The sequence below is a fragment of the Epinephelus lanceolatus genome, chromosome 24 (genome assembly GCF_041903045.1).
Source record: "Epinephelus lanceolatus isolate andai-2023 chromosome 24, ASM4190304v1, whole genome shotgun sequence".
Taxonomy (NCBI): domain Eukaryota; kingdom Metazoa; phylum Chordata; class Actinopteri; order Perciformes; family Serranidae; genus Epinephelus; species Epinephelus lanceolatus.
Window position 1 is genome coordinate 1,893,801 of NC_135757.1, and position 25,961 is coordinate 1,919,761.

The 25,961-nt window shown below is 39.3% G+C and overlaps 1 protein-coding gene across 8 annotated transcripts in view; it reads right to left on the minus strand.

The window, feature by feature from the left end:
• Positions 1–25,961, minus strand: part of agap1 (ArfGAP with GTPase domain, ankyrin repeat and PH domain 1) — a 228,738-nt gene that overhangs the window by 118,808 nt on the left and 83,969 nt on the right. For 4 of the 8 annotated variants that reach the window (XM_078165885.1, XM_078165881.1, XM_078165882.1 and 1 more), the window contains exons 4-9: positions 24,569–24,583; positions 19,527–19,612; positions 17,638–17,779; positions 15,339–15,473; positions 1,667–1,794; positions 123–278 (exon numbers count right to left, since the gene is read on the minus strand). In XM_078165885.1, coding sequence (XP_078022011.1) covers positions 123–278; positions 1,667–1,794; positions 15,339–15,473; positions 17,638–17,779; positions 19,527–19,612; positions 24,569–24,583 — 662 coding nt within the window. The remainder of the gene's footprint in view (positions 1–122; positions 279–1,666; positions 1,795–15,338; positions 15,474–17,637; positions 17,780–19,526; positions 19,613–24,568; positions 24,584–25,961) is intronic. The other 4 variants (XM_078165886.1, XM_078165887.1, XM_078165884.1 and 1 more) reach the window with 1 other exon arrangement.

Here is a 25,961-nt window from a genome sequence, read left to right on the forward strand (position 1 = left end):
AAGACTCGATTTTTGGACTTTTATCAGAATAAAAATGGTGAAATTCACAAACACTCCTGCACTCTAACATTTACCGTCACTTCCTCCCACACGAGCAGGTTTCTGTGACCAACATGACTTACAGTGAAGAGGTTGGAGCGGCGCTTGGACTGCTTCCTGACAGGCGTGGGCGTGTTGGTGGTCTGCGGCACATCGATGCGCAGCTCCTTCTGGCTGGTGCTGGGCGTGGACGGCACCGACGACGAGTAGTCGCTCAGACTGCCGCCGCCGTTACTCGTCTGTGAGGGCAGGGAGGAGGAAGATTTTTATTTGTATTTGTGAATCATTGTGGATTCAACCTCTTCATTTGGTTGTGTGTGAATGCACCAGCTTTCAATAAAGTTCCCTCTGACGTGTTGAGACGTCTCGTCAGTGTAATAAGGCGTCTCCGTGGTGAACGCTCGGCAGTAATCAGTGAGAGCTGAAGACGCACAGAGGGCCGCTCTGCGGAGGCGGCAGGAAGATAAACAGGACTCTCGGGGGAACGCGGCGGCGCTGCTCAGACTCGCTGAGCGATGGCTTTTTAATGAGGAATCAATGCGGGATTGAAGGATGAGGATCGAAGAGCTTAACGGCCTGAAGCTCCGCTGTTACACTCGCACATGTCAGGTTAATGTTTCTGCAGCAGAACGCCGCACACAGGCTCCTCACACGTCTGTGTGCGGCTGGGTTAAAGGTTTAAACGGGACAGAATCACATGTTAATGCCTAAAAACACCTTTAAAAAACACACTCAACAAGTGAAGTAGAGTTTGACCCACAACATCTTAAATCAAGGTACGATTTGTTTTTCCTCCAGAGCCTTGAAACACACCTCACAGTCTCCATCAGCACATGGAGTGTGGTCAGGTGATGAAGCCCCTGGGCAACAATTGAAAGCTCCAGAAACAGCCAGGACACTGGCGTTCCCAAACGCCTCAGATTTACTCAACGCCTTGAACGTTCATTTCACTTCCCTGGTGCCCTAAGCTCATCTTTCCCTTTCCACCCCACAATTATTTACCTTCTTGAACACCTCACGATCATTTATCTTTTTGAACGCCCCACACTCATTTTAGTTCCCAAATACCCCATGCACATCTCAATTCCTGAACTTCCCACTATCATTTATCTTTTTAAACGCCCCACACTCATTTTGGTTCCCAAATGCCACACACTCATTTTACATGTTATTTTCCTTCTTGAACAATTTGTGATTATTTCTGTTATTGAGCATCCCACAGTCATTTTAGTTCCCAAATGGCCCACTAATATTTTCCTTCCTGAATGCAACACACTAATTTAGTTCCCATACGCCTGAATGTCTCAAGTTCATGAACACCCTACTGTTGTTTAATTCTTTAACATCCTGTTTTTATTTTAGGTGCCCAGCATCCAAAGCTGACTTTAGTTCCCAAACGAGCACCCCGCAACCACTTCCTGTCACTGACACCCCGTGCTCACTTTACTCCCTGAATGCCCTGCGCTCTCTTTAGTTCCCAAATGCTGCATGCTCGCGTTTGGGCTGAAAAGACTCAAATAAAGAAACAACGTGAGATGAGATCGTGAAGACAGCGTGTTCAGAAACTCGTCAGCTGTCTGTAGAAAGTCACCGTGTCCCTCCAAAGTGTGTGTCTGTGACCTCTGACCTGGCTGATGTGGACGGCGGACACTTGTGTGGCGCAGACAGACGAGTGACTCGGGGAGTTGGGCAGCGACTTGCACGGCCCGATGGACAGCTGCTGCTTCTTCCTGGTGGCCACGATCTTCTGGGCGACTGCAACACACAAACACATCGTCACGTGAATCGTACGTCCACAGACACAGACACAGCACCGCACAGACCTGATCACAGGATGACGAGTCTCAGTCTTTTCTTTCTCTAGACTCAGACTTCAACAGTTAAAAGTACAAAGTTGATTTCAAGTCGCCTGCAGCCTGTTTTCTATCATCACTACAGCCTCGAACACGTGTGCTCTCCTGTCTTTGGTGTAAATACATGTTTGTATTCAGACTAGATCAAACCTGTTGAGAACACTGGTTTAAAAACAAGTCCAGGTCGTTTCTTTCTGTCCTCTTTATTCTTTACAAAAACACCTCAGAGTTTCTTCTTCTTCTCTGTCTCGTTCCGTGGCTGCCCTTGGCTCGGCCCTGAGTCACCTGGAGGTAAATGTTTACGACCGGCTCCTCATTAACGAAGCCGGGGGGCTTTAACGAGCCCCAATTAAAACAATGGCTTCATCTGTGAGCGCATGAAACAAAGGTCCTGTGTTTATTGGAACAGAGATAATGGAGTCACTAAAACCCGCTCCTGTCTCCACGTCCACTCCTCAAACACGCCGCTGTTATCGCTGCGCACTCCTCCAACTTATCTTAATGTCACTGTTAACAGAGTCCGGTGACGCCGGCTGAAAGGTGAGCCGGGGGTGGACCTCACAGGACGCTCACATACATGTCAGCGTGCACCTGTCCCGCACCTGGCAGGCTGTATTTTACTTTAAGTGTTAAGAACAGTTATGATAAGGCCGCGCTAAATATTTAAACTGCTCGCTTAATGCAATTTAACTTTATCCATCAATCTCGGTTCTGCTCTGAGAAGCTGCCATTTTCTTCTAATGGAAACGTCTCCCCTTTGATCAGATTTATGACGGGGCTGCACCACCCGGGTGGGACATAAAGAGGTGAGGTGGAGGGGGGGTGAAGCTGACTCTGCAGTGTGAGGCTACGCAGCAGCAGCAGCAGCAGCAGCAGCAGCAGCGGCAGCAGCAGATGATTCAGGCCTCGTGTGGATCTGTCTGTTATTGAACCGTCATGTCTGAGGCGCACTGAGGAAAAAATGTGTCACAATTTGATGAAATATCCCAACGAATCCCTCGTTCGATAAATCACAATTGGTGAGATTTTAATATTTGTCTCGTAAAGACTCATTTTTGAATAAAACAACAAATTCTTCAAATACAGCACGTTCCGTAAAAGAAAACATTGTTCAAATGTCACTAAAATTGGAACAGAGGTCGACTGATAGTGTCTCTTTAATGACGAGCTCAGACCGGCCAGTTCACACCGCTGACACTCGTCTCTGCTACGTTCTAAAACGGTTTTGTCTCATCGCCGCTGACACTCATCTCTGCTACGTTCTAAAACGGTTTTGTCTCGCCACCGCTGACACTCATTTCTGCTACGTTCTAAAACGGTTTTGTCTCATCGCCGCTGACACTCGTCTCTGCTATGTTCTAAAACGGTTTTGTCTCGTCGCCGCTGACACTCGTCTCTGCTACGTTCTAAAACGGTTTTGTCTCGTCACCGCTGACACTCGTCTCTGCTACGTTCTAAAACAGTTTTGTGTCATTGCCACTGACACTCGTCTCTGCTACGTTCTAAAACGGTTTTGTCTCGTCGCCGCTGACACTCGTCTCTGCTACGTTCTTAAACGGTTTTCGTCTCATCGCCGCTGACACTCGTCTCTGCTACGTTCTTAAACGGTTTCGTCTCATCGCCGCTGACACTCGTCTCTGCTACGTTCTAAAACGGTTTTGTTTCATCATGAATCTTTGGTCTGAACTGGGTGCGAGGCTTTTTTCTTCTGTGCCACCCTGTTGTTCGCTTGTGATGACATCATTACGCTATGTTAGACGCAGCACAAAGCCGCACGGAGGCACCAACAAAATGAAAAACTATCAAAGCGCTTCCACACTCTGCTTATAACTGAGCAAATCTGAAAAAAAACTGAATAATGTACACAGTTTTAATAACTTACAGAGTGTTTGGAAATATTTCATTAATGTTTTTACATTTAAAAATCTTTAGATTAAAATGTTTTCTGTGTTTATTTTGTAAAATTTCATGAAACACATCAGAATTTTTTTAAATTTATGACCATTTTAATAAATGAAACTCGTTTTAAAGTTTGAACACTGTCCAAAATCTGTAAACGTTAGCTTGGCTCTGTGCTCGTTAGCTCGAGGACCACAAGAGTCTGAGAGACGTCATAGATGTGTGTGTGTGTGAGAGTGTGTGTGGTCATCTCAGCTCGTTAGCGCGTGCTAACGAAGCGCCCCGCATCTGCACTCTGACACGCATTAGAGAGGAGAAGAAGAGGAGTGTGTGTGTGTGTGTGTGTGTGTATACGGGGGCTCATGTCGGTGTAATTAAGCTAATTAAATTAGCACTCTGATGGACGAGGGAGCGCGGCGCTGTCACCCTCCCTCCCTCCTCTTCCTCCCTCCATCCCTCACACAGAGGTCACTCCCCCCGACTGGACGAGGCTTCACTCCCCATTACAGCAAATTACATGTTAAACACACACACACACACACACACACACACACACAGAGTCGCAGCCTTAAACAAAGAAAATAATTATTTTATTATTTGCTTCATTGTTGTGACGCGATGTCAGATTCAGGTTTAATTTAGTCCTAAAAGTTAAATTAAATTATTCTTAATATCACCTTCATAATAAAGACACATTATGAGCAATTTATTGAGAATATTCTTTTAAAAAATCAACTTTCTTTGGAGCGTATTTCTGAACATTTGCAACTAAACTACATCAGGAAATCACAGTAGAGGGGAGGAATGTTTCAACAGCAACATTGTAGATAATTTTGAGTTATTCATTTAAAGCTAAAATGACAAAAACATCCTGGTTTCAGCTGTTAAATGTGAATTTTGTCTGATTTTTGGAGTCGGTTGAAAGAAAAAGGCGTTTTTAACACGTCGACTTTAAGTCACTGTCAGGAACATTTTTCATTCGATCAGCAGACAGATCAATAATGAAAATAAAATACTGAGTCAAATGTATGTTTAGAAGATTTCATAAATAATTTCAATTATTTTTTTAAGCTAAAACACTAAAAATGTCCTGTTTCAGTTGGGTAAATATTAATATTGTTTGGCTTTTGGAGCTTTTGACTCTTGATCAAAAGATTTGAGCTTTACGCCCCTGTGAGGAACATTTTTCACTATTTCATGCACATTAATTGGACTAAATGAGTCATTAATTACATGGATCAATAATTAAAATAGTAAAATATAATTTTTAAAGCTAAAATGCCCCAAAAATGATCTGCCTTCAGCTTTCTGAATATAAATATTGTCTGATTTTTCTCAGTTTTCACTGTTGGTTGAAAGAAAAATGCAGCTTTAAAACGTCAATTTGGGCTTTAAGCTATTTTAAGAATCATTTTTCAGTATTTTTTTTACATTACACGGAACCAGATGATTTATAAATTAATATAGTAAATAATGATCATATGGATCATATAACTATAAATAATAAAAACAATAAAATAACTCATGTTTGTTTGAAAACTGAGACGTTTAAAAGCTGCAGAGCTCCACAGAAACAAACATGAGCTGCACTTAAACGCCACAGGGAGAGACACCACTGCTCCTCCTCCTCCTCCTCTTCCTCACCCCTTCTCCCCCCTGAACACAAAAATTGTCACGACGACGAGCAGGCCAATTATTTTTAATGCTAAATGTTGTGGTCACTCGTGCAACGTCCTCCTCTGTGTGTGTGTGTGTGTGTGTGTGCAGCCGCTGTAACTCATCAAAACCTTTATTACATTTACGACGTTCACCACAAACGCTTAAATGCATCACACACACACACACACACACACACACACACACAAACCAATCATGTCAAATTAGTGCGAATCAGCGTTTCTTCACCGGGAGCCTCTGCAGCTTGTCGCCGTGGCGATCCAGCTGATTATGAAGCTGAATATGAGCAGATGTAATTAAAGCCCCGCCCCCTCGTCCGCCGCTGGCCAGTACAGCGATCGATACAGGAAGGTCACGGACGTGTACGTGTGTGTGTGTGTGTGTGTGTGTGTGTGTGTGTGTGAGTGTGTGAGTGATCAATAAACACACACATTCCTTCATAAATTGTGATTTCATTCAGAATCGACGGATGTTTGTAAATGTCGTTTAAATCGGAGTCAGAAAGTCTGAAACAACAAGAATCAAGAATCTATTAATAATATTATAAGTGTGTGTGTGTGTGTGTGTGTGTGTGTGATCAATCTCTAATCACTGCAGGTCAAACTGCAACATGCATGTTAACATGAATTTAATTTACATGGATTTAATTGTGAGGAGTCGACAGAAACTGGACACAAAGCTGAAGAGTTAATAGACTGAAATAAATAATTCAATATATATTAACATGTATAATATCTACAGTTTACATGTATGAAAGTCTAAATTAAAAGTTGCATTAAAAATATGAAGAGGATTGAATTTTATTTCATAAATGTCTAAAGGTTACTTTGCTCCACATCCTTCACTACACTGAGTGTGTCGTTCTGTGGAAAACATTAAAATACATTTTACTTTAATTATGTTTCTCCTATAAATATCATATTGGAAGGACAGTTATTTATAGTTGTTTTGTGTCTCTTTGAGGTTGTTTTGTGTCTCTGTAGCCGTTTTGTGTCTCTTCGTAGTTGTTTTGTGTCTCGTTGTGGTTATTTTGTGTCTCTTTGTGGTTGTTTTTTGTCTCTTTGAGGTTGTTTTGTGTCTCTTTGTGGTTGTTTTGTGTCTCTGTAGCCGTTTTGTGTCTCTTCGTAGTTGTTTTGTGTCTCGTTGTGGTTGTTTTGTGTCTCTGTAGCCGTTTTGTGCCTCTTTGATGGTTGTTTTGTGTCTCTTTGTAATTGTTTTGTGTCTCTAGCCGTTTTGTGCCTCTTTGATGTTGTTTTGTGTCTCTTTGTAGTTGTTTTGTGTCTCTGTAGCCATTTTGTGCCTCTTTGAGGGTTGTTTTGTGTCTCTTTGTAGTTGTTTTGTGCCTCTTTGTAGTTGTTTTGTGTCTCTAGCCGTTTTGTGCCTCTTTGATGTTGTTTTGTGTCTCTTTGTAGTTGTTTTGTGTCTCTAGCCGTTTTGTGCCTCTTTGATGTTGTTTTGTGTCTCTTTGATGTTGTTTTGTGTCTCTGTAGCCGTTTTGTGCCTCTTTGAGGGTTGTTTTGTGTCTCTTTGTAGTTGTTTTGTGCCTCTTTGTAGTTGTTTTGTGTCTCTAGCCGTTTTGTGCCTCTTTGATGTTGTTTTGTGTCTCTTTGTGGTTGTTTTGTGTCTCTATAGCCGTTTTCTGCCTCTTTGATGTTGTTTTGTGTCTCTTTGTAGTTGTTTTGTGTCTCTGTAGCCGTTTTGTGTCTCTTTGTGGTTGTTTTGTGTCTCTATCGCCGTTTTCTGCCTCTTTGATGTTGTTTTGTGTCTCTTTGTAGCGATTTTGTGTCTCTTTGTAGCGGTTTTGTGTCTCTTTGTGGTTGTTTTGTGTCTTTTTGTGGTTGTTTTGTGTCTCTTTGTAGCGGTTTTGTGTCTCTTTGAGGTTGTTTTGTGTCTTTTTGTGGTTGTTTTGTGTCTCTTTGAATCATATGTAGTGTATTAAGCAGCATTAAGCATTACTGTGACATCATGACATCATGTGTCTTTAATTGCAGCTACACATGATTAAAAATAATTAAGAATTATTAGTCATATTAGGGAATTAAAGTAAATTAATACTGATCAGTTTACAACATCATCAGTTTTATTTACTGTATATTAATCATGACCTTCCTGAACTTCCTGTACCGTCAAAATAAAATGTATGTTTGTGAACTTGAAAACATTCATCTGTTAATATGTGAGCTTTTATTTTGTAGATCCAGGTGTGACGAGGAGTCATACAGGTGAGTGTAGATGTGTCTTTATACACACACACAGAAACACACAGTGACTGTGCAGCTCTGATGAGTGTGTGTGTGTGTGTGTGTGTGTGTGTGTGTGTGTGTGTGAAATGATGCTTCTGACCAATTAGACAAAGGCGAGTGTTTTAAGTGGCTGAAGGCCGAGAGCCGAGCGGCGTCATTACTGAAGTCCTCGCCGCAAATTAAGGTCACGCTAAGAACTAATTAAAGAGAAAGTGTGTGTGTGTGTGTGTGTGTGTGTGTGTGTGTATGTGTGTGTACTCCACCAAAATACACTCCCTGCTACAGTAACACACACACTCCTGAAAATACACATCTGAAGTAACACACACATCAGATTCACATCACACACACACACGATATGTCACGAACATAGGTACACAATCAATATACACACAGATATAGCAGACACACACTGTCACACACACTTTACATTTAGCCAACAAATGTACGTGGTTACATTTAGCCAACAAACGTACGTGGTTACATTTAGCCAACAAACGTACGTGGTTACATTTAGCCAACAAATGTACGTGGTTACATTTAGCCAACAAACGTACGTGGTTACATTTAGCCAACAAACGTACGTGGTTACATTTAGCCGCCAATTGTACTTGGTTAAATTTAGCCAACAAACGTACGTGGTTACATTTAGCCAACAAACGTACGTGGTTACATTTAGCCAACAAATGTACGTGGTTACATTTAGCCAACAAACGTACGTGGTTACATTTAGCCAACAAACGTACGTGGTTACATTTAGCCAACAAACGTACGTGGTTACATTTAGCCAACAAACGTACGTGGTTACATTTAGCCAACAAACGTACGTGGTTACATTTAGCCAACAAATGTACGTGGTTACATTTAGCCAACAAACGTACGTGGTTACATTTAGCCAACAAACGTACGTGGTTACATTTAGCCGCCAATTGTACTTGGTTAAATTTAGCCAACAAACGTACGTGGTTACATTTAGCCAACAAACATACGTGATTAGATTTAGCCGCCAATTGTATGTGGTTAGATTTAGCCGCCAATTGAACGTGGTTACATTTAGCCGCCAATTGTACTTGGTTAAATTTAGCCAATAAACGTACGTGGTTACATTTAGCCAACAAACATACGTGATTAGATTTAGCCGCCAATTGTACGTGGTTAGATTTAGCCGCCAATTGTACGCGGTTACATTTAGCTAACAAACGTAGGTGGTTACATTTAGCCGCCAATTGTATGTGGTTATATTTAGCTGCCAATTGTATGTGGTTACATTTAGCCAACAAACATACGTGGTTACATTTAGCCAACAAACATACGTGGTTACATTTAGCCGCCAATTGTACGTGGTTACATTTAGCCGCCAATTGTACGCGGTTACATTTAGCCAACAAACGTAGGTGGTTACATTTAGCCGCCAATTGTATGTGGTTACATTTAGCCAACAAACGTACATGGTTACATTTAGCCGCCAATTGTATGTGGTTACATTTAGCCAACAAACGTACGTGGTTACATTTAGCCGCCAATTGTATGTGGTTACATTTGGCCAACAAACGTACGTGGTTACATTTAGCCGCCAATTGTATGTGGTTACATTTGGCCAACAAACGTACGTGGTTACATTTGGCCAACAAACGTACGTGGTTACATTTAGCCGCCAATTTTATGTGGTTACATTTAGCCAACAAACGTACGTGGTTACATTTAGCCGCCAATTGTATGTGGTTACATTTGGCCAACAAACGTACGTGGTTACATTTAGCCAACAAGCGTACGTGGTTACATTTAGCCGCCAATTGTATGTGGTTACATTTAGTCAACAAATTTACGTGGTTACATTTAGCAGACAAAAACACGTGGTTACATTTAGTCGACAAAAGTATGTGGTAACGTTTAGCCAACACGCATGCGTGGTTGTGTTTAGGCAACAAACGTACGTGGTTTCCAGTCACTGGAAGTCACTGACCAAGCGTCGGGATATCTACACACACAACCCACATTGTTTTGACACAAAGCTGGATGAAAATCTGTGAAGTGTCCCTTTAAATGTCCTGCGGTGGGTCGCACACATAACCCGTCTTCAAACGTCACACCTGTCCCACGCGGGATCCCGTCCTCCCGTCCTGCCTGCTGCCCTTTAGATAAGACACTGATTTGGCGCTGTTACTACCACCGACGCCGCCTTAAATGCGAGACAACGCATCTCCCCCCATTCAACGACTGTACCTTAGATACAGAACAGCGAGGTGGAATAACGGCGTGAAACAGGCCACAGATACACTCATATCTCCTACACACACTCCACGATATTTCAAACCCACACACCAATGTTACACACACATGGATACACATCAAGGTACACAAATACAACAGATACACAAAGATAACACACACACACACACACACAGCTGCGGGCTGCTGTTGTGTTTCAGGCGTCGACAGAAAACATTAAACTCATCGTTCTGCTGGATGATTAAAAAACTGATTAATTTGGGATAATGACGAGAAAAATACAAGGAGACAGTGTCTCTCTCTCACACACACACACACACACACACGGTGGAATAATTAAGAGGGTAATAAGGCAGCGTTTAGTGTGGAAAGCTTCCTCCTGGGCCGAGAGCACTGAGAGCAGGGGAATACACACACACACACACACACACACACACAGTTTATGATCGACTGCCAAAAACTGAGCTCCCTTCATTCATGTTTCCAGGATCAGCTGCTCTTCTTCTTCTTCTTCTTCTTCTTCTTCTTCTCCTGATTGATTATACACTCTGAATTTAAAGATGTCTGACAGAACCTGACCGATCACTTCTTCTTCTTCTTCTTCCTCTTGTGTCTGTGACCGTACACTGAGTGTTCCTGCACTGCCCCCCTCAGGACAAACACACCACCAACAGCTGCAGAGATGAGTCGTCTTCTTCTTCTTCTGTGACATGTGATACCTCCATCTTTGGTCATGTGACACTTTAAATGTGTTGCAGCCACACGTGTTCCCCTAACTGCTGTAAACAACAGCTACAGACCACGTTGACGTTGCAGAATCAGGCGTTTACGTCTTTAAATTTCAGCAGGAACTCAGTGAGTTTTTGGTCCTGATCAACCATCTTGGTCATGGGCTTTGTAGTTGTTTTGTGTCTCTCTGAAGTTGTTTTGTGTCTCTCTGAAGTTGTTTTGTGTCTCTGCATTTGTACTTTGTCTCTTTGTGGTTGTTTGTGTCTCTCTGAAGTTGATTTGTGTCTCTTTATAGTTGCTTTGTGTCTCTCTGAAGTTGATTTGTGTCTCTTTATAGTTGTTTTGTGTCTCTCTGAAGTTGTTTTGTGTCTCTTTGTAGTTGCTTTGTGTCTCTTTATAGTTGCTTTGTGTCTCTTTGTAGTTGTTTGTGTCTCTCTGAAGTTTCTTTGTGTCTCTTTATAGTTGCTTTGTTTCTCTTTGTAGTTGTTTGTGTCTCTCTGAAGTTGCTTTGTGTCTCTTTATAGTTGCTTTGTGTCTCTTTGTAGTTGTTTTGTGTGTCTCTCTGTAATTGTTTTGTCTGTCTCTGTAGTTGTTTAGTGTCTCTGCATTTGTACTTTGTCTCTTTGTGGTTTTGTGTCCCTTTAAGGTCTCTTTGTAGCTATTTTGTGTGGCTCTGTAGTTACTTTGTGTCTCTTTGTAGTTTTTCTGTGTCACTTTGTAGCCTTTTGTCTTATTGTCGTTTTTTATCTCTTACTAGTCATCTGTCGTGTCTCTCTGAGGTTGTTTTGTGTCACTCTGAAGTTGTTTTGTGTCTCTCTGAAGTTGATTTGTGTCTCTTTATAGTTGCTTTGTTTCTCTTTGTAGTTGTTTGTGTCTCTTTATAGTTGCTTTGTGTCTCTTTGTAGTTGTTTTGTGTGTCTCTCTGTAATTGTTTTGTCTGTCTCTGTAGTTGTTTAGTGTCTCTGCATTTGTACTTTGTCTCTTTGTGGTTTTGTGTCCCTTTAAGGTCTCTTTGTAGCTATTTTGTGTGGCTCTGTAGTTACTTTGTGTCTCTTTGTAGTTGTTCTGTGTCACTTTGTAGCCTTTTGTCTTATTGTCGTTTTTTATCTCTTACTAGTCATCTGTCGTGTCTCTCTGAGGTTGTTTTGTGTCACTCTGAAGTTGTTTTGTGTCTCTCTGAAGTTGATTTGTGTCTCTTTATAGTTGCTTTGTTTCTCTTTGTAGTTGTTTGTGTCTCTTTATAGTTGCTTTGTGTCTCTTTGTAGTTGTTTTGTGTGTCTCTCTGTAATTGTTTTGTCTGTCTCTGTAGTTGTTTAGTGTCTCTGCATTTGTACTTTGTCTCTTTGTGGTTTTGTGTCCCTTTCCCTCTTTGTAGCTATTTTGTGTGGCTCTGTAGTTACTTTGTGTCTCTTTGTAGTTGTTCTGTGTCACTTTGTAGCCTTTTGTCTTATTGTCGTTTTTTATCTCTTACTAGTCATCTGTCGTGTCTCTCTGAGGTTGTTTTGTGTCACTCTGAAGTTGTTTTGTGTCTCTCTGAAGTTGATTTGTGTCTCTTTATAGTTGCTTTGTGTCTCTTTATAGTTGCTTTGTTTCTCTTTGTAGTTGTTTGTGTCTCTTTATAGTTGCTTTGTGTCTCTTTGTAGTTGTTTTGTGTGTCTCTCTGTAATTGTTTTGTCTGTCTCTGTAGTTGTTTAGTGTCTCTGCATTTGTACTTTGTCTCTTTGTGGTTTTGTGTCCCTTTAAGGTCTCTTTGTAGCTATTTTGTGTGGCTCTGTAGTTACTTTGTGTCTCTTTGTAGTTGTTCTGTGTCACTTTGTAGCCTTTTGTCTTATTGTCGTTTTTTATCTCTTACTAGTCATCTGTCGTGTCTCTCTGAGGTTGTTTTGTGTCACTCTGAAGTTGTTTTGTGTCTCTTTGTGATTGTTTTGTGTCTCCTTGAGGTTGTTTTGTATCTATTTGAAGCTGTTTTGTGTGTCTGTAGTTGTTTTCTGTCTCTCTGCATTTGTATTGTGTCTCTTTAATGTCATTTTATAGCCATTTTGTATGGCTTTGTAGTTACTTTGTGTCTTTTTGTAGTTGATCTGTGTCACTTTGTAGCCTTTTGTCTCATTGTGGTTGTTTTGTGTCTCTTTGTAGCCATCTATTGTTTTTTTTCTTGCTATTTTCTGTTTCTTATTTTTAGGTAGTTTGAGACTTTTTGTAAGTTTGTTTCTCTTCTTGTGCTTTTTTTGTATTTCTTTGAAACATGAGATAAATGAACACGTGAATCCTAAATTATTAGAGAAGAGGTGAGCACACATTAGCAGGTGCTAAGCTACCGGCCTGTCTCAGACATGCAAACAGTGTTGGGAAAACTTCATTCAGTGTTTTCACCTGGTTAAATCTGCTCTGTTCATTTTGGAGAGGACACTAGTTGAATTTTTAGGTCTGCTGTCATTACATTCTTTACCTTTATGCTGATTTAGTTATGGAATGCTTTGTTATATTTATCTACTGAAGAACAACAGAAACACCACAGTGCCCGAGTGCTTTACTCACCTCAACATATATTCATTATGAGTTTCTACAAGTCTAAACTGTCTGGTTTACACTTTAATTCAGCTAAATAAAACACAGATTTGACGTCTCTGTCTGACATTATTATGTTATTATTATTAAAGCCAAACATGTTTCCCGTTTAGCTGAAGATAAAACGAGTCACAGTACAAAAAGCTGCAACTCCTGACCTGCTGGATATCAAACTGAGGTGGATGCAGATGAAGCCAGAGGGCGGCAGACTCGCCGCAGCTCTGCTAATTAACCGCCGAGTCCATGTCATCTATTTCTGCTCTAATTAAAAGGCGTTAACCCTGCGCCTGCCGACCGGCCGACCCGCCGCTTCATTAGCTGCCTCACCTCTTATTAATGTGCTCTGAGAGTGTGAGAAGACGAGCCGCCGGGTTCACACCGAGATACTTCAGTGCAATAACAGAAAATAACTTCACTGCCTCAGACCTGTTGTGTTCTGCTCCTGGATCAGTCATGAAGGCTCCGACCTTTGACCCCACCCTCTCTCAGATACTTTGCTACTCTTTCATTTTAACAAACTGAACAAAATCTGCTGCTGAACGATTCATTTCTTCACAAGTCTCACTGTTTGTTTCAGCGAGGACGAACATCAGGTCCTACGGCCGAACGGCGACTTTAATCCTCAGAGTCATAACAAGCCTCAGTAAATACAAACCACTGACTGACTGTAACTCTGGTATCAGAGGATGTAAGACGCAGTTTTAATGATCAGCGTTTACCAAATCACGACAAAGACTAAAGTAAACATGAACATCTGACACATGGCCACGGTCACACGGTTCAACAAAAACTTGGGCTAGAAGCAACTTTGATGGTCGAGGTCTTGAGATCGTACGGACAAAATTTTAAGTAAATCGGATCAAATCTGTTGTAGGACTTCGTTAAAGTACGACCCCTGTAAATGGCCAAAAAATGCACGCAAGCAACAGACGACTCTTTGTAGGTCTTGAGATGTTACATATGCCTACGAATTTTCATACCTGTAAGTGAAACGTACGGCGGGGGCTCCTTCGCTGACTCAACAAGGACTAGAAAACATGTCTGGAGGTCGTTACTGAGGTTCCACTGATTTTCTCCAGTTATTAGTCAGACCCTGTTTGACAAGAACTCAAGCTTTGAGTAAGTTTTGATGTCAAAGGTCATCTGATGGTACGGACAAAATTTGAAGTGAATAGGATCAAATCTGTGGGAGGAGTTCATAAAAATACGACCCCTGGAAATGGCCAAAAATGCACCAAAGAGGCACAGTAAATTCAAAATGGCCGACTTTCTACTGAGTTTAACGCATGGCTCCAAGAGGCTTTTTTGTATGTCAAGTTTGGTACATGTTGTTGAAAGTTTGTGGGGAGCGTTACCCATAAAGTATCAAATTTTTGGGCATGTTGAGCCCCTCCAAAAAGCGATTTATTTGTACGAAGAAGAAGAAGAAGCGCTGAAGCTCATTAAACACCTGCAGTTTAAACAACTTTAATAAAAGAGCAGTATGCATAAAACTTGAATCAGACGTGTTCAGAGCGTTCGAGGCGACTCAACAGGAAGTCCAGGAGCTGTAAAGAAAAAGATAAAGTCCTCAAGCTCTCAGTTTAAGGTGCTGATAAATGAGCCGCACTCATTTGGCATCCCCAGGAGGTTCAATTCCCTCTGACGTCACAACACGTTTTAACCCAAGTCTGAAAAACTTAAAAAGAAGTGAGTGAATCTGAAGGTCAGACTCTGAACACATCTGTGATCGTCTCAATGTGGCTGCCGTGTGTCCAGGTCAGTCAGGACCTTGAGGACTCCGGACACTCTCCTTCCTCCTCCTCCTCCTCCTATAATGTCTGATTCTTTTATTAATCCCGTCGGGGAATCGTCTCTTTTTGTAGCTGCCTGCCTTCCTCCCCCCGCTCTGATAAAACTTAACTGCTGTTCGGTTTGAGCTAAATAGCTGAGCGGGTCCATTTAATTCTTAATTGATGTGTGATTAAGAGCGGCCGAATGGCTATGGCCGGGGGAATGTCACCTTCCCAGAGGAGGACTGGACTTCCTGACCACAGCCGCCGCTGCCACCGCCACCGCCACCGCCCAGGAGGACGGACGGATGAGCGTGCTGGAAACTTACCGTCCTGGAAGACTCGCTCCACGTTGAGGCCGTAGGTGGCGCAGGTTTCGTAGTAGGTGCAGCGTTTGAGGTCGTTGGAGAGTTTCCTGGCTCGGCTGTCGTCGATCACTCTCGGGTTGGCTGAGCTGATGGCGTCTGAGGAGGGAGATTAAGTCTTTACACCTTTCCCCAGAATCATCTGTAGTCTGAGTAATCTGTAATCTGAGTTTCAAATGTTCCAAATAAAATCACAAACTCTTATTTTACAGCTGCGTTGGAGTCATGTTTCTGATCGAGGCTGCAAAGCTGACTCAATCTGGACTTTGCTTTGGAATACAAATCGTCCATTTTTGGTGTTGAAAGAGAGCACCATGTCTTTAACTGTTCCTGTTTTAAAAAATCTTTAGTTTTAGACGAATCTTTCATTTTTAATGGTCCAGAAAATTTTATTTTTCATGCACTAATGGCAGAAAATATCATTTTTACCTTCTTACTTTGGGTATTTCCTGATTTTCTCTGCTTTATATGACACTGACAAAGACGACATTTAAAGGCATCACCTTGGACTTTAATTAAGAAGACTTAAACAATGTTTTAAGTTCAGTATCCTGGTTTAAAAATTAAATTGAAAAAGGATGGACAAACTCTGGCTGCAAACTTACTTTTGTCTTAATCTTTCATTTCAGATGGTAAAAATCTGTCATTTTTCATGGAAAAACGGCAGAAAATATAATATTTACCTTCTTAAATTTGGGTATTTCCTGATTTTCTCTGCTTTAAATGACACTGAACTGAATTTCTGAGGTTTACAAGACATATAAAGGCATCACCTTGGACCCTGAGATACTAGTTTAGCCATAGTCCACCATTTTCTAACATTGTACAGACCAGACTATCAATTGAAAAGTCTAGAAAGTCGTCACATTAATTGATGATGAAAATAAATGTCAGTCGCAGCCCTAGAGTGGGTCATGTTTCCTTTTATCATGTCGGCTTGTTTCTTCTTTCGACTACAACTTGAAAATAACCCTTGATAATTTCTAGTTTAGTTCCTGGTTTAGAAAATGAAAACTGAAAAGGACAAACTCTGGAAACTTTGGCTGCAAACTGAAACTTTGTTTTTATCTAAATCTTTAAATGTTGGTGTCAAGAGTGGAGCTGCAACAATAAATCAAATCTACCAATTGATTTGAAGTATTTTGTTGTGCAAATTGCGAGTGAATGTTGTTTTCAGCCTCTTAAAAATGGAAATTTCATCATGTTAAACCAAAGTCCTTTGGGTTTTGGACGGAACAAGACATTTAAAGGCATCACCTTCAACATTTAAAGACCAAATGTTTAATCGACGAGTACCTAGAAAATAATCGGCAGATTAACTAAAAATAAAAATAACTTAGTTCGGCTTGTTTATTCTTCGGACTATAACCCTTAAAAATGTTGCTTTGAGTTTTAGTTTCCTGGTCCAGGAAGAACTCTGAAAACTTTACTTTAGACTTAATCTTCCATTGCTGTTCCTTTTATCCAGTCAGCTGCTTCATGCGTTGGACCACAGATGTCTCAGTTCACCCTCGACCCTGTCAGCACTCTGGAAACTTTGGTGATACTTTGGCGCCCTCTGCTGAAAAACGTTGGCCAGTGAACACTGTGGTCTGAGAGACTTTTAGAGGCCATCCAGGAAAATGAGGAAGAACTAAACTCCTCTTCTCTTCCTGATGAAGGTTTCAGACCAAACTTGTAGATATGGAGAGCACGACTTTGTGGTGTGCGAGAACTTTGTTAAAGTTCTTATCCGTCTTGCAAATACAGAAATAAAGGTAATCAGTGAGTGTAATGAACTTTAAGACCATCACATCCTGGTCTCAGACTCCAGGACGAGGCTACATCCTGGTTTACAGAACACAGAGAAGTCACCGCGGGTCGTAGCGAGGTGCTGATCAGCAGCAGTAGACTTGGAAGTAGAAACCGCAGGTACCAACTCTGGAAATGAACCTGACTCCTGTCTGACTGCTGAGCGTGGACACTTCCTGTGTCTGTCCTTTCAAAGTAAAGTCACACATGCTCCAATCATGAAGGTTTGGATTTATTTTGGCAAGGTGCAGCTCCTGATAGAGTTTCACATTTTTCTCCTGAACCTTGATCCTGTCTAGAATCATAAGAACCAGGACTCTGAGCTCTGTGCAGTGACTGTCAGTCACCACTGGGTGGCAGCAGAGCCTCACAGAACAAACACTGTCTGCCTCAGTAGAAGGAGAGAGTGTGTAACAGTGTGTATTTCCCTGTGTGTGTGTGTGTGTGTGTGTGTGTGTGTGTGTGTTGGTACCTTGCGTGCCGACCAGGACCAGCGGCAGGTCGGCGGCGTTCCTGTAGTTGGCGAGGCGGCTGAAGTAGTGATAGACTGTCTGGAAGCTGATCTCGTCCTCCAGACTGAAGACGAAGATCACGGCGTCCACCCACAGCGCAAACTGCGCGCACACACACACACACACACACACACACACACACAGATTCAAATACAACTTTATTTACACAGAGTCTGACAGAAAACAAATCAGAAACACATCAACTGTTTCCTCCTGTGACAGGAAGTAACGGAGATGTGAAACTTTCTCCTGACTTATTTATTCATTATTTTATTTTCAATAACTTTTTTCTGACTCTTTATTCATTATATTTTTATTAACTTTTTCTGACTTTTTTTCATTTATTATTTTATTTTTAACTTTTTTTCTGACTTTTTTATTAATTATTTTATTTTTAACTTTTTTCTGACTTTTTTTTATTTATTATTTTATTTTTATTAACTTTTTCTGACTTTTTATTCATTATTTTATTGTTATTAACTTTTTTCTGGCTTTTTTATACATCATTTTATTTTTAATTTATTTTTCAATTTTATTTTTAGTAAATTTTTATTCCTAACTTTATTTTACTTTTTTAATTCAACCTTTTACTTTTTTAGATTATTTATATTTATTTTGTTCTTATTTTTAATACATTTTTCAATTTCATTTTTCTTAACTTTTTTCTTACATTTTATTCTTATTTTTTCTTATTCATTTATTTGCTATCTTTTTAATTCATTTTTTATATTACTGCTTTATATCCTTTCAATATTCTTGTTTTCTTTTCTTTTTTTATTTACAACTGCAAATAAACATTGTTTATTTATGAACCTGTACATTAATTCTTCCATGAAATAATGAGCTGTACGACCGACTTAATGTCCTTCCTGTTTTATAACTTTATATTTGTGAGGTGGACGCACACACTGAGCCTCACACACACAGACAGACAGACTGATAGACAGACTCCATGAGGAGCAGACAGAAAACAGGTGAATTATTCATCAGGTAAAGTCCTGACCCACTTTCACCTCGTCCTCCGTCACACACCCTGATGATGCTCTTCATCACTCACTGAGGAAGATGATGGACGCTTCACAGAAAGACTTGAGACACGAATAACATTGCCTTGTCTTTTATTTGTTACTTTTTGATTCATTTTTAATTTTATTTTCTGTTAATCTATTTGTTACTTTTTTATTTTAGATTAACTCCTTTCTTTCTTTAAAATTAGATTTTTAATTAACTTTTTCATACTTTTTATTTAATACTTTTATTTCATTTTTTATTTACTGCTTTCGTATTTTTTAAATTCTACTTTTTATTTTGAATTCAGTTTTTCTTACCTTATTATTAATAATTATTTTATTTTTCTTACCTTTTAATTTATTTCTAATTGTATTTTTGTATTTACTTAATTTTTTTTTTATTTATTATTATTTCATTTTCCTTGACTGTTTTCTTACTTTTTGATTCATTTTTAATTTTATTTTTTTTATTAACTTTTCATCTTTTATTTTGTTTTTATTCATATTTAATTTGTTTTTATATCAGTTCTTATTTATTCATTTTCATTTTTTTAATTTACCTTTTTCTTACTTTTTATTTATTATTTCAATCTAATATTTTCTTTATTTTTTTTTATCTTTTTCTTAATTGACTTTGTTTATTATTATATTATTTTTATTATTATTATTTATTTTTTTCCTTCCTCCAACATGTCAAACACTGAACAACACATTTCAGAGACTAAACTAATATAAAGTTACTTCAGCAGCAGCAGCACAAAATACTTTAGCGTTTCATTCGGCCTGTCGGTTGTCAGCAGTGCTCAGCTGATGTCCCAGTGTGCAGGTGCAGTACTCACCTGAGCCTCCGGGGGGCCTCCTTCGTCTCTGATGAGCAGCAGGTGACTCTGACCGTCCACCACGATCTCTTTCTTGAAGCGGCCGCCTGCAGGAAACAGCGTCAGCGTCAGACGGAGACAGACGACACGACTACGACACGACTACAGGTGGACCAGCGTCTCTATCTGCTCTACAGGTGATCGATGACACGGTAATGATCCAATGATTGATTGATCTGCTCTACAGGTGATCGATGACACGTTATGATCGACTGATTGATTGATTTGGTGGAAGACGGTCGACACTAAGAGGAGAGTGAATATTTAGGATGATTAAAATGGCTGAAACTCAGTGTATCAGGGAAAGATGCGCACACACACACACACACACACACACACACACACCTTGATGATGTCACACTGTGTAGCAGCTGAGTCACCATTAAAAATGGCCGACGTCACTTCCTGTTGAATCCTGTTTTTTTCTTTTTTAATCAACATCAAAAACAAAACTAGTTGAGTTTTTAATTATGTTTAAATCTATTGTAACTGTTCACACTGTATTGTTTTAGTCCATTATATGAAACACTATTTATTATCTTGTTTATTTATCTTGTTTTTATTACCTTACTTTTAAATTAATTTTGATTTTTTAATTTTTTTCTTTTTTACATTTTTCATTTGCTTTATTTTCAAAACTTTTGTTTGTTGTTTTTGACTTTATTTTGCATTTGAAATTATTTTATTTAATTAACTTTTTCTGACTTTGTAAATTATTTTTCAACTTATTTTTTTCTTACATCATCTATTATTTATATTTTGTTTTATCTATCATTTATTATTTTGATTTAATTCAAATTTTTTAAATTACTTTTTTGTTACATTTTTCATTTGTCTTATTTTTTTAAACTTTTATTTATTTGGTTATTTATTTATTTTTACTGACTTTATTTTGCATTTTAAATTATTTTGTTTTACTTATTTTTTCTGATTTTTTAAATTATTTTTCAATTTATTTTTTATTTAAGTTTTCTTACATTATTATTTATTATTTTTATTTTGTTTTTATTTATTACTTTTTAATTAATTTAGATTTTTTCAATTGCTTTTTTGTTACATTTCTCATGTTTTTTTTAACTTTTATTTATTTGGTTATTTATTTGTTTTTGGTTTTGATTGACTTTATTTTGCATTTTAAATTATTTTGTTTTATTAACTTTTTCTGACTTTTTAAATTATGTTTAATTTTTTTTCTTACATTATTTTTTATTATTTTATTCTGTTTTTATTTATTACTTTTTAATTAATTTAGATTTTTTAATTGATTTTTATTACATTTTTTAATTATTTATTTATTTTTTATTCATGTTTTCTTACATTTTTACTTTTAATTAATTTTTTGTTGTTTTTATTGATTTTGTATTACTTTAATTAATTTTCATTTTACTTTTATGTACTTTTTTTCATTAATTTGTTTGTGTTTTCCTTACTTTTATAAACTTATTTTCTGTATATTCTACATTGTATTGTTGCTTTATTGCATTAATACATATATATATATATATATATATATATATATATATATATATAAAATGTATTAAAAAAATCTACAACAAACAAAACAAAAAACACTTCATGTTGTCATCCTGTTTTGTTTTTTGTTTTTTGCATTAAAAACCGTGCAGCTAAAATAAACTTTTATTTTTCGAGGATAAATAAAGTCACTAAAAGTATCCTGGTTGTTGTTGTGTCGTATAAATAAAATAAATCAGACTCGTTCCGTCTCGTCCTGCAAACATTCAGAGGGACTCAGCAGCAGAGTGAGCGTTCAAGTGTTCGGCTCAGTGTGGGAACAAACGTCCGGTCCGGGCGATTTACAGGAAGTGGAGGGAAAAACTAAAAATAAAAGTGCACATGTTATTTTGGGGATCAGCTGATCTGTAAACACTGAGAGCCAGCGCCTTTACTACAGACAGCAGAGTAAATGATATGGTGCATGTTTATATACGGCAGCGACACACACACACACACACACACACACACACACACACACACACACACAGCAGATATTTTGAGTTGAGACGTCTCGAAGCTGAAACACATCAAGTTTTCCAACATTTGGGAAACAGGAAGTTCCCACAGGTCACAGACTCAGACGCTCATGTTGTGTGAAGCGTGCATGTGTGTGTGTGTGTGTGTCCTGGATGGATCAGGTGTTTACAGGTAAATAACTTTAGAGAATAAAACCCTGAGGTAGACGTTCAGCTTCCTGTGTACAGACGCCATGTGGCGAGGACGGACGGTGCTGCTACAGTAAAGCAGATGGCTCACTGAATCAGCACAGCGTGTTTATATATTTATATACTGTGTGTGTGTGTGTGTGTGTGTGTGTGTGATGTACAACATCAGCTACACTACAGACACGGAGGCGAGTTCAGACACGTGGAGTTCAGCTTCAGCTTCAGCATCGTTCGATGGCGTTCGGCAGCAGCACGTCTTTATTTTCATTTCTCATCTATTCAGTAGAAACTTGTTTCAGCCTCGACGGAGACGTTCACACGACACACTGCCAGGGCTGGAAGGAAACTCACGCTGCCTTCACGTGCTGGCAGAATAATCAGATAAATGAGCTCCTGACTGGGGACGTTTACGAAGTCAGAACTCGTGAAAATTTGGTACACAACTTGTCCACTTTGACGTCGCAGAACCATGGCAAACAAAATTGAACGTTTGGTTGATTGTTTAAATCAATAGCTGTTTCCTGCCGGGACAGCCCGACGAAACGCGCTTATATTTTACAAAGCAAAAGTTGGATTACCTGTCGGGAAAGTGCCACAAAAAACAGCTGTTTGTTTCCGGAGAAAAAGTTGGGATACCGCAGAGAAATAGTGATGTTTCCTGCCGGGAAAGTGCCATGAAACGCCTTTGGTTTGTTGGTTGTTGGTTTTTTTTTTACACAGAAATAATCACATTTCCCTGTTGGATAGTGCCACAAAAAACAGTTCTTTGTTTCTGGCAAAGTATTCGTGTTTCCTGTCGAGATAGCGCCATGAAAAGCCGTAGTGTTTTACGAAGAAAATGGCGTGTCCTGCCAGGATAACGCCATGGAAAGCAGTTGTTTTTATGGAGAAAAAGTTGCATTTCCTGCCATGGTACCACAACAGAAAGTGTTTGTTTTTTTTTTGTTTTTTTTACGGTGAAATTGTTGTGTTTCCTGTCGGGATAGCACCGTGAAAAGCCGTAGTGTTTAATGAATAAAAAATTGCGTTTCCTGCCAGGATACCACAACAAAAAGTGAGTTTTTTTAACGGTGAAATAGTCATGTTTCCTGTCGGGATAGCGCTGTGAAAAGCCGTAGTGTTTAATGAATAAAAAATTGCGTTTCCTGCCAGGATACCACAACAAAAAGTGAGTTTTTTTAACGGTGAAATAGTCGTGTTTCCTGTCAGGATAGCGCTGTGAAAAGCCGTAGTGTTTAATGAATAAAAAATTGCGTTTCCTGCCAGGATACCACAACAAAAAGTGAGTTTTTTTAACGGTGAAATAGTCATGTTTCCTGTCGGGATAGCGCTGTGAAAAGCCGTAGTGTTTAATGAATAAAAAATTGCGTTTCCTGCCAGGATACCACAACAAAGAGTGGGGTTTTTTTATGGTGAAATTGTCGTGTTTCCTGCCGGGATGGCGCCGTGAAAAGCCGTAGTGTTTAATGAATAAAAAATTGCGTTTCCTGCAAGGATACCACAACAAAAAGTGAGGTTTTTTAACAGTGAAATAGTCGTGTTTCCTGTCGGGATAGCACCGTGAAAAGCCATAGTGTTTAATGAATAAAAAGTCGTGTTTCCTGCGAGGATAACGCCATGAAAAGCGGTTGTTTTTTTACGGAGGAAAAAGTTGCATTTCCTGCCAGGATACCGCAACAAAAAGTGTTTGTTTGTTTATTTTTTTTGTTTTGTTTTAAACAGTGAAATTGTTGTGTTTCCTGTCGGGATAGCGCCGTGAAAAGCTGTAGTGCTTAATGAATAAAAAGTCGCGTTTCCTGCCAGGATAAAACCATGAAAAGCGGTTGTTTTTTAAGGAGAAAAAGTTGCATTTCCTGCCATGGAACCACAACAAAAAGTGGGGTTTGCCATGAAAAGCCGTTGTTGTGTTTTTTGTTTTTTTGTTTTTCAGGGGGAGGGTTATGCAGAAACAGTCGCATTTCACAAAAAGCAGCTGTTTTTTTTCCGGTGAAATAGTCGTATTTCCTGATACCGCAACAAAAAGTGGGTTTTTTTAACAGTGAGTTTCCCGCCTGTGTCTCCTCATATGTCCAAAGTGCACGGTTCTGGATTTTACACTGTATTTATCTGATGTTTTTTTTGTTTTGTTTTGTATTTTTTGCATCACGTAAAGTAATACAAATTTTACTAACTTTATTGAACTTACGCTCTATTTTGTTTTTTTGTTTTTTTTAATCGCTTGTTCTTCTGTTTTTCTCTGTTATTCCATTAAAGGTCCTTGGGTGTGTTTAACTTTTGCATTTTGGGCTTTTATTTTGGCAAATACGTAATTTTATTCTGAAATTCTTAATATCCATAATTGCTATGCAAACTTAAATAATATTTGTCTTTTTCTTTCCATCCAAATTTCTTCAGATTCTACATATTATCTGTTGTATTTGCACCTGTGTCGAGCACGACAAACTTATCGTCTCATGTTTTATTTTCAGTGTTTTCGTTACAGGTCCTCGTGTGTGTTCAACTTTTGCATTTTGCCTTTCTTATATTGGCCAATGTTAGGTTTTATTTTGAGTTGTGTGCAACACATATATGCACATTATTATTATTATTATGACAGAACCCTCTGTGGAAATGATGGAGCAGCTTTCGTTATGTTTCCTTCTGATCTGCGTGTGAATAAAACGACGCTGAGCAGCTGCTGCTGAACCTCATGAAGCTTTAACGAGACGCTGCTGAAGCTGAGACGTTCTCAACATGCTGCCGTCACAATCACAGAGAGGAGGATGGATGGATGGATGGGAGGAAGAGGAGGAAGAAGAAGAAGAAGAGGAAGAGGATAGTTACCTGCGTCCACGTCAGCTAGTTTACAAGAGCAGCCCAGAAAGAAGACAGAAAGCAAAAAGACAACGCAGCCGCAGTTAATAACATGCAGTCAGACCCAACAGAGAGGACAGAGTCCATCACTACGTCCAACACAGGGACACTTATGAAGACAGACACAGAGAGAGGACACCAGAGAGACAGAGAGAGGACACCAGAGAGACAGAGAGAGGACACCAGAGGACACCAGAGTTTTCCAAGCAGGTCAGCTGGAGGTCAGAGCACAACAAAAACATCCTGCAGAAGAAGAAGAAGATTTCAAGGATCATGGCTGGATCTGTTTTCTGTTTGTTTATATTTATGAAAACAACAACAAGACGGCCAAAACAAACGTAATGAAGGGACGTATGTGTGTCTCTAAAGACATGTGTTCCTAAAGGTATCTCTCTGAGGACGTTAGGTGAACTGATGTGGCGTCCAAACCAGAGACAATAAATCCTCATGTTTAAAATCAACACCGAAGTCGTAGAATACCAGCGCTTGGTCAGTGACTTCCTGCGTCAGACACCAACACCACATACATTTGTTAGCTAAATGTAACCACATACATTTGTTGGCTAAATGTGACCGCGTATATTTGTTAGCTAAATGTGACCACGCACGTTTGTTGGCTAAATGTAACCGCGTATATGTGTTGGCTAAATGTAACCACGTACATTTGTTGGCTAAATGTAACCGCGTATATTTGTTGGCTAAATGTGACCGCGTATATTTGTTGGCTAAATGTAACCGCGTATATTTGTTGGCTGAAGGTAACCACGTACATTTGTTGGCTAAATGTGACCACGCATGTTTGTTGGCTAAATGTAACCGCGTATATTTGTTAGCTAAATGTAACCATGTACATTTGTTGGCTAAATATAACCGCGTATATTTGTTGGCTGAAGGTAACCACGTACATTTGTTGGCTAAATGTGACCACGCACGTTTGTTGGCTAAATGTGACCGCGTATATTTGTTAGCTAAATGTGACCACGCACGTTTGTTGGCTAAATGTAACCGTGTATATGTGTTGGCTGAACGTAACCACGTACATTTGTTGGCTAAATGTGACCGCGTATATTTGTTGGCTGAAGGTAACCACGTACATTTGTTGGCTAAATGTAACCACGTGCGTTTGTTGGCTAAACATAACCACGTGCGTTTGTTGGCTAATTGTAACTACGTATGTTTGTTGGCTAAACATAACCACGTATATTTGTTGGCTAAATGTAACCACGTACATTTGTTGGCTAAATGTAACCACGTATATTTGTTGGCTAAACGTAACCACGTGCATTTGTTGGCTAAACATAACCATGTGCGTTTGTTGGCTAAATGTAACCACGTGCGTTTGTTAACTAAATATAACCACATA